The sequence below is a fragment of the Bombina bombina genome, chromosome 1 (genome assembly GCF_027579735.1).
Source record: "Bombina bombina isolate aBomBom1 chromosome 1, aBomBom1.pri, whole genome shotgun sequence".
Lineage (NCBI taxonomy): Eukaryota > Metazoa > Chordata > Amphibia > Anura > Bombinatoridae > Bombina > Bombina bombina.
This window is the reverse complement of record NC_069499.1, coordinates 102,809,761-102,822,328: the sequence shown is the minus strand read 5'-3', so window position 1 is coordinate 102,822,328 and position 12,568 is coordinate 102,809,761. Positions and strand designations below refer to the sequence as shown.

At 36.6% G+C, this 12,568-nt stretch overlaps 1 protein-coding gene across 3 annotated transcripts in view; it reads right to left on the bottom strand.

Annotated features, from left to right (window-relative positions):
• The window catches only part of RPS6KA5 (ribosomal protein S6 kinase A5), a 589,637-nt gene that overhangs the window by 278,020 nt on the left and 299,049 nt on the right, over positions 1-12,568 (bottom strand). For all 3 annotated transcript variants that reach the window (XM_053697560.1, XM_053697561.1, XM_053697559.1), the window contains exon 10: positions 8,816-8,941. In XM_053697560.1, the coding sequence (XP_053553535.1) occupies positions 8,816-8,941 (126 nt within the window). The remainder of the gene's footprint in view (positions 1-8,815; positions 8,942-12,568) is intronic.

Below are 12,568 nucleotides of genomic sequence, written 5' to 3'. Positions count from 1 at the left end.
TTATACAAAAAAATCATAACCACCATAAAAAGGGTGGGCCTCATGGATTCTTGCCAATATGAAAGAAATGAATTTATCAGGTAAGTTCTTAAATAAATTATGTTTTCTTTCATGTAATTAGAAAGAGTCCATGAGCTAGTGACGTATGGGATAGCAATACCCAAGATGTGGAAGTCCAAGCAAGAGTCACTAGAGAGGGAGGGATAAAAATAAAAACAGCAATTTTTCGCTGAAAAAAATAATCCACAACCCAAAATATAAGTTAATTCTCATGAAATAAAAAGAAAAAACTTAAAACATAAGCAGAAGAATCAAACTGAAACAGCTGCCTGAAGAACTTTTCTACCAAAAAATGCTTCCGAAGAAGCGAATACATCAAAGCGGTAGAATTTAGTAAATGTATGCAAAGAAGACCAGGTTGCGGCTTTGCAAACCTGATCAACTGAAGCTTCATTCTTAAAAGCCCACGAAGTGGAGACTGATCTAGTAGAATGAGCTGTAATTCTCTGAGGCGGGGCTTGACCCAACTCCAAAAAAAGTTGATGAATCAAACAAAAGCTTTAACCACGATGCCAAGGAAACGGCAAAAGCCTTCTGACCTTACCTAGAACCGGAAAAGATAACAAATAGACTAGAAGTCTTCCTGAAATCTTTAGTAGCTTCAACATAATATTTCAAAGATCTTACCACATCCAATGAATGCAAGGTTTTCTCCAAAGAATTCTTAGGATTAGGAAACAAGGAAGGGACAACAATTTCTCTATTAATGTTGTTAGAATTCACAACCTTAGGTAAGAATTTAAATGAAGCCCGCAAAACCGCCTTATCCTGATGAAAAATCAGAAAAGGAGACTCACAAGAAAGAGCAGATAATTCAGAAACTCTTCTAGCAGAAGAGATGGCCAAAAGGAACAACACTTTCCAAGAAAGTAGTTTAATGCCCAAAGAATGCATAGGCTCAAATGGAGAAGCCTGTAAAGCCTTCAAAACAAAATTAAGACTCCAAGGAGGAGAGTGATTTAATGACAGGCTTGATACGAACCAAAGACTGTACAAAACAGTGAATATCAGGAAGCTTAGCAATCTTTCTGTGAAATAAGACAGAAAGAGCAGAGATTTGTCCCTTCAAGGAACTTGAACAAAACCTTATCTAAACCATCCTGAAGAAACAGTAAAATTCTAGGAATTCTGAAAGAAGAACACCATGAAATAAGTCTTCCAAACTTGATAATAAATCTTTCTAGAAACAGATTTACGAGCCTGTAACATAGTATTAATCACTGAGTCAGAGAAACCTCTATGACTAAGTACTAGGCGTTCAATTTCCATAACTTCAAATATAATGATTTGAGATCCTGATGGAAAAACGGACCTTGAGACAGAAGGTCCGGCCTTAATGGAAGAGGCCAAGGTTGGCAACTGGACATCCGAACAAGATCCGCAATACAAACGACTGTTCCATGATGATTTTGGAGATCACTCTTGGAAGAAGAACTAGAGGCAGGAAAATATAAGCAGGTTGGTAACACCAAGGAAGTGTCAACGCATCCGCTGCTTCCGCCTGAAGATCCCTGGACCTGAGAATTTTCTTGTTTAGATGAGAAGCCATCAGATCTATTTCTGAAAGACCCCACATCTGAACAATCTGAGAAAACATATCTGGATGGAGGGACCACTCCCCCGGATGTAAAGTCTGACGGCTGAGATAATCCGCTTCCCAATTGTCTACACCCGGGATATGTACCGCAGAAATTAGACAAGAGCTGGATTCCACCCAAGAAAGTATTTGAGATACTTTTTTCATAGCTAGGGGACTGTGAGTCCCACCCTGATGATTGACATATGCCACAGCTGTGATATTGTCTGTCTGAAAGCAAATGAACGGTTCTCTCTTCAACAGAGGCCAAGCCTGAAGAGCCCTGAAAATTGCATGGAGTTCCAAAATATTGATTGTTAATCTCGCCTCTTGAGATTTCCAAACCCCTTGTGCTGTCAGAGATCCCCCAAACAGCTCTCCAACCTGAAAGACTCGCATCTGTTGTGATCACAGTCCAGGTTGGACAAACCAAAGAGGCCCCGAGAACTATATGATGGTGATCTAACCACCAAGTCAGAGATAGTCTAACATTGGGATTTAAGGATATTAATTGTGATATCCTTGTATAATCCCTGCATCATTGGTTCAGCATACAAAGCTGGAGAGGTCTCATATGAAAATGAGCAAAGGGGATCGCGTCCGATGCTGCAGTCATGAGACCTAAAACTGCCATGCACATAGCTACTGAAGGGAATGATTGATACTGAAAGTTCCGACAAGCTGAAACCAATTTTAATTGTCTCTTGTCTGTTAAAGACAGAGTCATGGACACTGAATTTATCTGGAAACCTCAAAAGGTGACCCTTGTCTGAGGAATCAAGGAACTTTTTGGTAAATTGATCCTCCAACCATGTCTTTGAAGAAACACTAGTTGATTCGTGTGAGATTCTGCAGAATGTAAAGACTAAGTTAGTACCAAGATATCGTCCAAATAAGGAAACACCGCAATACCCCGTTCTCTGATTTGTCAAGGTATATGCAAGGTTAATATATATATATATATTTTAAGGTTAATAAATATATATGTGTAATCAAATATCTGACTGGTCAGTAGAAAGTGATTCATTCCTTTCAGACAAACTGACTTCACTCATGTTCAGCTCTCCCCCCATTTAGTATGCAGACAGGATGTCTCCAGAGGCTTGACACTAAAGCATTTGCTGCCTAGATGAAAATACAAACATGTTTTTGTGAGAATTTCAGCATTACACTTAGGTGCAAAAGACCCCATGTGGTGAATAAAAGACGAAGAGTCTGGGGAGGATAACACACAAAATGAAAGCACATGGCTCGCATTGATTTTAAAACAACTATGTTATAGGCAAGTAGAATACACTTCAGCATTATAAGGAAATATATATTTTTAATGGCTATGTGACGGTCTTTTATATGATAATAAATATAAACACATGAATATATATTGGAATTAAACACATTATATTAAATGGATAATTGCTGCATGGGATATATATATAGGAAATAAATTCAGAAATTAGTATAGATTAAATAACCATTTTAATAATCCCATATTTGAAGTGCATATATATATATATAACATAAATTTTCTATTTTTCAGATGGATCGTAGAGGACTGCATGCAGGCAGAACTATTGGAAATATAAAAATAGGCTGTTATTTGTATAGAAATGCCAGGATACTGATAAAATTATAATGCATTTAAGCTAATAATTAGCAGTATTAAATTGCCTTAATATAATACAATGTTAATAATATAACATATTTGGTATCAGAATAATCAGAAAAAATAACCTAATACTAACTATCTATAATTGGGGTTATATATGATTAATGCAGAGAGTGTGATCTGATTAAATAACCATGTTATGAGAATAATTAACTTGTCAAAAATGCTTAAGAAATGTAAAGGTGAATTTGTTTTGTCTGTATGTCTGCTGCCACCTAAGGGCCAATACCGGTAGGACAGTTAAGGGAATTTAACTGTTCAAAAGATGCGTTGCCATGGTAAACATGCTTCAACTCTAAGGGCGGACCAGGGACAAGCACGAGGGCCAATCCGAGACAAGGAGGGCCACCCCTATTCATCACCTATGATGGAAGAGAACCCATATAAAGTTATTGCAAGATGGAGAGAGGAGATTTCTGCTGAGCTAAACTTGTAAACTGGTTTCTGTTGGGAGTGAAATACCATTTACTCAAGCAAAGCTGATCTATTCTTCTCATTGACTGCAAATTATACTTATTGGTATTTTCTGAGGTGAAAATATTCCTATCAAGGTATATTGGATATCCATTTGGTACTCTTTTTGGTAATGTATTAAGAGATTGATATAACAAATATATTTAAAGAGCAGATTGTACTTTTAAACTGTGTGTCATTGTTTTGGATAGTTCTTAGCTGGCCTGTTTGTATGCAAAAACAATTTAAAATAAGCATTCATTGTTGCTGGGTTTGGCAGAGTCAGAGAAACAAATTGTATTTTAAATTGATAGTCACAGCCTATATATTGTTTAAATTTGTATCTGGTAGGCTAAGTAACTTATCTGTGCAAGTTCTGATATTGTAAATTAATATTGTATTAGGATAAATTGCAGTTAAATAGCAGAATATATATATTATCCTATTGATTATAAACACTGTTAGAATTGTATCGCTTGGATGTTAAAAGATAAAGATTTTAGTCTCATTGTGTAAACTGAATGAAAGGCTATTTGTAAATAAGGCTGATTTTAAAGGTAAGCCTTTATGAACTTTGCATAGCATATTTAAATAGTTATCAAGCGCATATAATATTGTGTCATATTCTGGTATTGCAAATATATTTCAAAATGTTCATGGATATTAACTAAATAAAAGAATTCAGGCATTTATATTAATTGTATGGTTTCTAGTAGATGCATGTTGGTTAAGGGTTTCTATTTTTAAGGATAATTATTATTTGTATTGTGTTATAACCCTGCCATAAGCCGATATATTATTTGGAGAGCACTACTTAGATTTTCATAAATATACTGACAGATTACAGAGAGTAGGGCACCGAGAACCTTTGAAAAGATTCTTTGAGCTGTCGCTAGGCCAAAAGGAAGAGCGAGAAATTGGTAATACTAGTCTAGAAAAGAGAATCTCAGAAACTGATAATGATCTGGATGAATCGGAATATGAAGATATGCATCCTGTAAGTCTATTGTGGACATATAATGCCCTTGCTGAACAAAAGGCAGAATAGTCCTTATAGTCACCATTTTGAAAGTTGGTACTCTTACATAATGATCAAAAATTTTCAGATCCAGAACTGGTCTGAATTTTCTTTCTTTGAGACAATGAATAGATTTGAATAAAACCCCAGACCCTGTTCCTGAAACGGAACTGGCATGATTACCCCTGATAACTCCGGGTCTGAAACACACTTCAGGAAAGCCTGAGCCTTTACTGGGTTTGCTGGAATTTGTGAGAGAAAAAATCTTTTCACAGGCAGTCGTACTCTGAAACCTATTCTGTACCCCTGAGAGACAATACTCTGAATCCATTGATTTTGAACCGAATTTGTCCAAACATCTTTGAAAAATCTTAATCTGCCCCCTACCAGTTGAGCTGGAATGAGGGCCGCACCTTCATGCGGACTTGGGGGCTGGCTTTGATCTCTTAAATGGCTTGGATTTATTCCAATTTGAGGAAGGCTTCCAATTGGAAAAAGATTCCTTGGGGGAAGGACTAGGTTTCTGTTCCTTATTTTGTCGAAAGGAACAAAAACGGTTAAAAGCTTTAGATTTACCCTTAGGTCTTTTATCCTGAGGCAAAAAACTCCCTCCCCCCCAGTGACAGTTGAAATTATTGAATCAAACTGAGAACCAAATAACTTATTACCTTGGAAAGAAAGATAGCAATCTGAACTTAGAAGTCATGTCAGCATTCCAAGATTTAAGCCACAAAGCTCTTCTAGCTAAAATAGCTAAAGACATAGATTTAACATCAATTTTGACAATATCAAAAATGGCATCACAAATAAAATTATTAGCATGTTGAATCAACTTAACAATGCTAGATATTTCAGGATCCAATACTTGTTGCGCTAAATTCTCCAACCAAAAAGTTGAAGCAGCTGCAACATCAGCCAAAGAAATTGCAGGCCTAAAAGATGACATGAATATAAATAGGCTTTCCTTAGATAAGATTTAAAGTTTCCTATCTAAAGAGATAGCCCCATCAACTTTGGGAATCTTTTCCCAAATCTCTAAAGTAACTGCTGGCAAAGGATACCATTTTTTAAACCTTGAAGAAGGAATAAAAGTACCACCAGGCCTATTCCATTCCTTAGAAATCATATCAGAAATAGCATCAGAAACTGGAAAAACCTCTGGAGTAACCACAGGAGGTTTATAAACAGAATTTAAATGTTTACTAGTTTTAATATCAAGAGGACTAGTTTCCTCCATATCCAATGTAATCAACACTTCTTTTAACAAAGAACGAATATACTCCATTTTAAATAAATAAGAAGATTTGTCAGTGTCAATATCTGAGGTAGGATCTTCTGAACCAGATAGATCCTCATCAGAGCAGGATAATTCAGCATGTTGCCGGTCATTTGAAATTTCATCAACTTTATGAGAAGTTTTAAAAGACCTTTTACGTTTATTAGAAGTCGGGATGGCAGACAAAGCCTTCTGAATAGAATCAGAAATCAATTCTTTTAAATTTACAGGTATATCTTGTGCATTAGATGTTGAAGGAACAGCAACAGGTAATGAACTACTACTGATGGATACATTCTCTGCATGTAAAAGTTTATCATGACAACTATTACAAACCACAGCTGGAGAAATAACCTCCACAAGTTTACAACAAATGCACTTAGCTTTGGTAGAACTGTTATCAGTCAACAGTGATTTCTGAGACAGGATCATTGAGACATCTTGCAAATGTAAGAGAAAAAAACAACATATAAAGCAAAATTTTCAATTTCTTTATATGGCAGTTTCAGGAATGGGAAAAAATGCAAACAGCAAAGCCCTCTTATAGAGAAAAAGGCAAGAGGCATATAGGAATGGGGTCTTAAATAATGAAAATATTTGGCGCCAAGTATGACGCACACAAACAGAAAAATATTTTTTGGCGTCAATAACGTCCGGAAAGAACACACTCGCGTCAGATGACGAAACCTTGTGAAAGACTCGGCGTCAACTAAGACGCCGGAAATGACGAATTTGCGTCAACGAACGTAACTTTGCGCCAACGATATTTCACGCCTAGAATGACGCAATAAACTTTGGTATTTTGCGCCCTGGCAAGCCTAATTCTGCCCACGAATTTAAAAAACAGTCAATTGAAAAAAAGAGACTAAACCCCAGGTAAGAAATGAATTTCCCTAAAAAATGCATTTCCCAGATATGAAACTGACAGTCTGCAAAAGGAAATATACTGAAAACCTGAATCATGACAAATATAAGTACAATACATATATTTAGAACTTTATATAAATACATAAAGTGCCAAACCATAGCTGACAGTGTCTTAAGTAATGAAAACATACTTACCAAAAGACACCCATTCACATATAGCAGATAGCCAAACCAGTACTGAAACGGTTATCAGTAGAGGTAATGGAATATAACAGTATATCGTCGATCTGAAAAGGGAGGTAGGAGATGAATCTCTTCGACCGAGAACCTATGAAATAGATCCCTGTGAGGAAAACCATTGCATTCAATAGGTGATACTCCCTTCACATCCCTCTGACATTCACTGTACTCAGAGGAATCGGGCTTCAAAATGCTGAGAAGCGCATATCAACATAGAAATCTTAGCACAAACTTACTTCACCACCTCCATAGGAGGCAACGCTTGTAAAACTGAATTGTGGGTGTGGTGAGGGGTGTATTTATAGGCATTTTGAGGTTTGGGAAACTTTGCCCCTCCTGGTAGGATTGTATATCCAATACGTCACTAGCTCATGGACTCTTGCCAATTACATGAAAGAAAAGTAAATTGGAAAGTTGTTTAAAATTACATGTCCTATTTGAATCATGAAAGTTTTTTTTGGACTTGACTTCCCCTTTAAACTATAAAAATTCAACCACTGTCTTATTTGTACAGTAAGTATGATTGAGTGTATAGCCAAATACATAATGAAAAGAACTTTGACATCACTAGATTTAGTACTGAACAATTATAGTCACTCCTGTTATCCAGTGGCTAGCTTTGGTCAATATTAACAAATATTTATTAACTATTACAAATAGCCTTACAAGATAAACAACATACACAGATTTGCAGTTCATAAATGTCTTAATTGTAATATTTTTTTTAGTTTATATCCATTATTCATTTGTTGTTCTCTTTATGTTTATTAATATGATCGCAGCAGACACTATTCTATTGCATGTATAAAATCCCTTTACTAATTGTATTTTGCATTTTTATTGCTTTTTTGTGTTTAGTTTAGTGGGTGCAAGTATATTTTTGAAGGTTATGTTCTTTTTATATGAAATATTTGGTCTTTCTGGTAATTCTTTTCCTATAAATCCGATCTTTCTTTAATATATTTCGGGCGTTTTCTAATTTTTTATTCTATTTCTGAAGATGCACTATTATATTTAGCATTGAGTTATCTGTTGGCGCTCTACAAATAAATTATATTATATGTAGTCCTAAATCTTGGCCCTTCTGTATGTTTCTTTTTTTGTATTGTTAATAAGACCAGTCTATCAACAGCTTTCACTTTTTTCACAAGCCCCATCTACCCGTTTTTGATTAAAATTGTTAATGGTAGAGCTTAGGTTTCAAAAAATTTATAGATATAGATGGTTTCTTTGGTTAAACAAAGGGAAAATCCCAAGATATCTGCATATGGGCTTGCTGGTTAAAACATGAGTTTTCTAAAAACAAAACAAAAAAACAATAGTGCACATCTGAAAATATATTTTTGAAAATGATTTCACTGACATTGATGTAAGGTGACAATCAATGCATTATATAACAAAGGGCATAAAAGTTCCTATTAAAGACCAGCAACTGGGTATTGTTACAAAAGCAGCTGTTCATAATAAGACTTGTGCTTCTTTATCTTCAAAAAAAAACAACAAAAAATTCTATATTCCCTATACAGTGTACAGTGGGAAAGTAAAAAAAAAAAAAAAAAAAGACAAAAAATGATAGAGGCCTATTATTTTTATATAGTGATATAGACAATGTAGAAAATATTTTTTCATTGTAACATAAGTATAAAATTATACAAATACCTTCATCATCACACTTCTTGCTATATTTGTAACGCCAGGTCGTTCAGTTCCTAGATGATACTGGGCAGGATCTGCAATTGCAGCATTAGGCCTAAATAAGATAGATGGAGCAACGAAAGAATATCCCTGCAAAACAATATAGATATGCTAAAATTTGAGCATTTTTAGAATGTGCTAAATGGTAAACCTGGCTATCAATCTTTTTTTTTATTATTAATAGTATATTGAAAGTAAAGGCAATATATAGTTTCAACATTTTTTCAAAATTCTCTAGGTATAAAAATGCAGGTTAATCCGGATACCTTTAGAAAGATTAAAGTGATGGCAATGATCTGCATTATTTCCCAACACCAGTTTCTACATTATGAATAGGTTCCCCCTAAAAAAGATCTGAATTAAACATTTTAAAAGCTTATCAAGATGTTCAGAATTTAAATATTAAAATAGTCAAACTAAAATGATTTCAGGGGACTATTATTAAAATGAAATGTGAATAAAATGTAAAAACATTATTTATGCTTACCTGATAAATTCCTTTTTATGATGGTGATGAGAGTCCACAAATCATTACTCCTGGGAATTACTATTCCCTGCCACTACTTTCCCAAGCCCCAAGAGCCCTATAAAACCCCTCCCCCCACTTCAATGGTAAATAAGTGACATATTGCCAAACCAATAAGGTAGGAACAGTACAAAAAAAAAAAAAAAACAGGACACTGTCTTGTGGACTCTCTCCACCATGAAAGAAATTAATTTATGAGGTAAGCATACATTGTTTTCTTTCATACAGGTGGTGAGAGAACCATGATTCTGTTACCAGGAAATAAAGGCCGTCCCAACCTTATAATGAAACTTTCTGGACACATGCTCATAAACCTGTATCAGAGTCTCAATAACCCAATCAGAGAACCCTCTCTGTTTAGAAAATATTAATCCAATATCCATGCCACCAAGCTTCGAGATTTGATACTAGGTATGTGCATTTGTTTGTTTTATGTTCCGTAAAGAATGTGTAAGAAGGCTGCAGCAAGTCACATTAGTCTGTTTTCGGAGCCCCAAATATTCTTGTGAATCGGTAACGCACTGAGATCTGGATTTGCACAGATCTCAGTGTGTTGCACTTTCACAAGAATATTTGCGGCTCGGAAAACACAGACTAATGCGACTTGCAGCAGCCTACTTTCAAAAGAAAAATGCTTTTTGCGGCACAAAAAACAAAACAAAGTCTGGATGCAAAGGACCTCTAAACTAGATCCACATACCAAACTCTGCAAGACCAAGTCAGAGCAGTAAATAATCACAAATCCTCCATCTAATCTGATGATAAAGGCAACCACCCTTACTGAAGTTCAAAAAATAATTTAAATCAGAGAAAACTTGTAAATGCAAGTACTGGATATACTGACATGTTCAAGAATAAATACCATCCATTATTTAGAGACCTAGACCCTTAAAGAGCAGTATACAAAGACACCACCTCAGAAACCCGGTCCATAAACATTCCTCAAAAGTGAGGGTAGCCTGGGCATGGCAAGAATGTGAGCAGAAATCTGGGTTTACGGGCCAGTGCTCTGGCCATCAACCATCAAAGGAAACCTGAGGTGAAAACCCAAACTATCCAAACATCAGACTTACTGCATCTAGATATTTGGTAAAACAGGAGAAATAATTATATTATTATAACTGCACAAAAAAGGTAAACAGTGACTGATAAATACCACAGAGCTGTAATACAGAAACTTAAACAGTCACTGCAGAACACAAAGACTGCAATATACAGGTCTGAAAGATTTACTGTAGAAGACAACAGAACTATAAGACAGGAATTAAACAGCTGCTGTGATATACAGCAGAACTGTACCTAAATATGAGCAGTACATAATTCACACTGAGAACCCCCCAAAAAAAGTTGGGAGGAGATTGGTCCTGATAACGAAATAAAGAGACAAATACCCTCAACTACTCCATAATATGGGTAGAACCCCCCCAAAACTCCAAATCAATTCGATTTGGTGAAAGAAAGGTGAATAAATAAAAACATAATTTATGCTTACCAGATAAGTCCACAGGTTCATTCCTTACTGTTGGGAAATACAACACCGGCCACCAGGAGGAGGCAAAGACACCCCAGCCAAAGGCTTAAAAATCCCTCCCACTTCCTCATTACCCCAGTCATTCTGCCGAGGGAACAAGGAAAAGTAAAAGAAACATTAGGTTATAAATGGTGCTCGAAGAATAAAATAAATAGGGGACCACCAAAAGACAAGAAAAAAACGGGCGGGGGCCGTGGACTCTACCTATCCATAAGGAAAGGAATTTATCTGGTAAGCATAAATTATGTTTTCCTTCCTAAGATAGGGAGAGTCCACAGCTTCATTCCTTACTATAACCAAGCTCCAGAGGACACTGAATGAATAACAGGAGGGAACAAAAAGGAAGAGGCTGATCCTATTCTGAGGACACCACAGCATGCAAAACTTTTCTCCCGAAAGCTGTTTCAGCCGAAGCAAAAACATCAAACTTGTAAAATTTAAAAAAAAAAGTATGTAAGGAGGACCAGGTAGCCGCCTTACAAATCTGATCCATAGAGGCCTCGTTCTTAAAGGCCCAAGAGGAAGCCACTGCTCTAGTGGAATGAGCCATTATCCTTCTCGTAAGCAAAGCGGAGGACACTACTTAACCAAAAAGATAGGGAAGTCGAAGTAGCCTTCTGCCCCTGAATAGACAACAAACAAAGAGGAAGATTGTCTAAGCTCCTTAATCGCCTGAAGATAGAACTTCAAGATGCAAACCACATCCAAATTGTGAAGTAAGCGTTCCTTCAATTAAGAAGGATTAGGACACAGGGAAGGAACCACAATCTCCTGATTGATGTTGTGATCTGACACAACCTTAGGAAGAAAACCTAATTTAGTACGTAAAACTGCCTTATCAGCATAAAAATCAGATAAGGGGGTTCAAATTGCAAAGCAGAGATCTCAAACTCTGCGTGCAGAGGCAATAGCCAATAAAAAGAGAACCTTTCAAGATAACAATTTAATATCAAGGGAATGCAGAGACTTAAACGAAACCTGTTGCAAAACCCAAAGAACAAGATTTAGGCTCCAAGGAGGAGCCCAAGATCTAAACACAGATCTGATCCTAATCAGAACCTTAACAAAGGACTGCACGTCTGGAAGCTCAGACAGTCTCTTGTGCAATAACACCGACAGGGCCGAAATATGTCTCCTTAGGGAACAAGCGGAAAGGAAAGGCCCTTCTCCAGCCCATCCTGGAGAAAAGATAAGATCCTGGCAAACTTAACTCTGTGCCTGGAAAAACCATGTTCTTCACACCAGAATAAGTAGGTCCTCCACACCTTGTGGTAGATAAGCCGAGTAACTGGTTTACGAGCTTGAATAAGAGTTTCAATGACACTCTCAGAGAAACCTCTCTTGGCTAAGACTAAGCGTTCAATCTCCACGCAGTCAGCCTCAGAGAATCTAGATTTTGATGAACAAATGGACCTTGTATCAGCAGGTCTCTGTGACAAGGTAACTTCCACGGAGGAGATGAGGACATCCCCACTAGATCTGAACCATGTCCTTCGTGGCCACGATGGAGCAATCAGGATTACTGATACCCGCGCTCCTGCTTGATGCAGGCCACCACTCGAGGGAGAAGCGGTAATGGAAAAAAAAGATATGAGTTTGAACCTCCAGGGCACTGCTAGTGCATCTATTAGATCTGCTTGGGGATCCCTCTACCTCGACC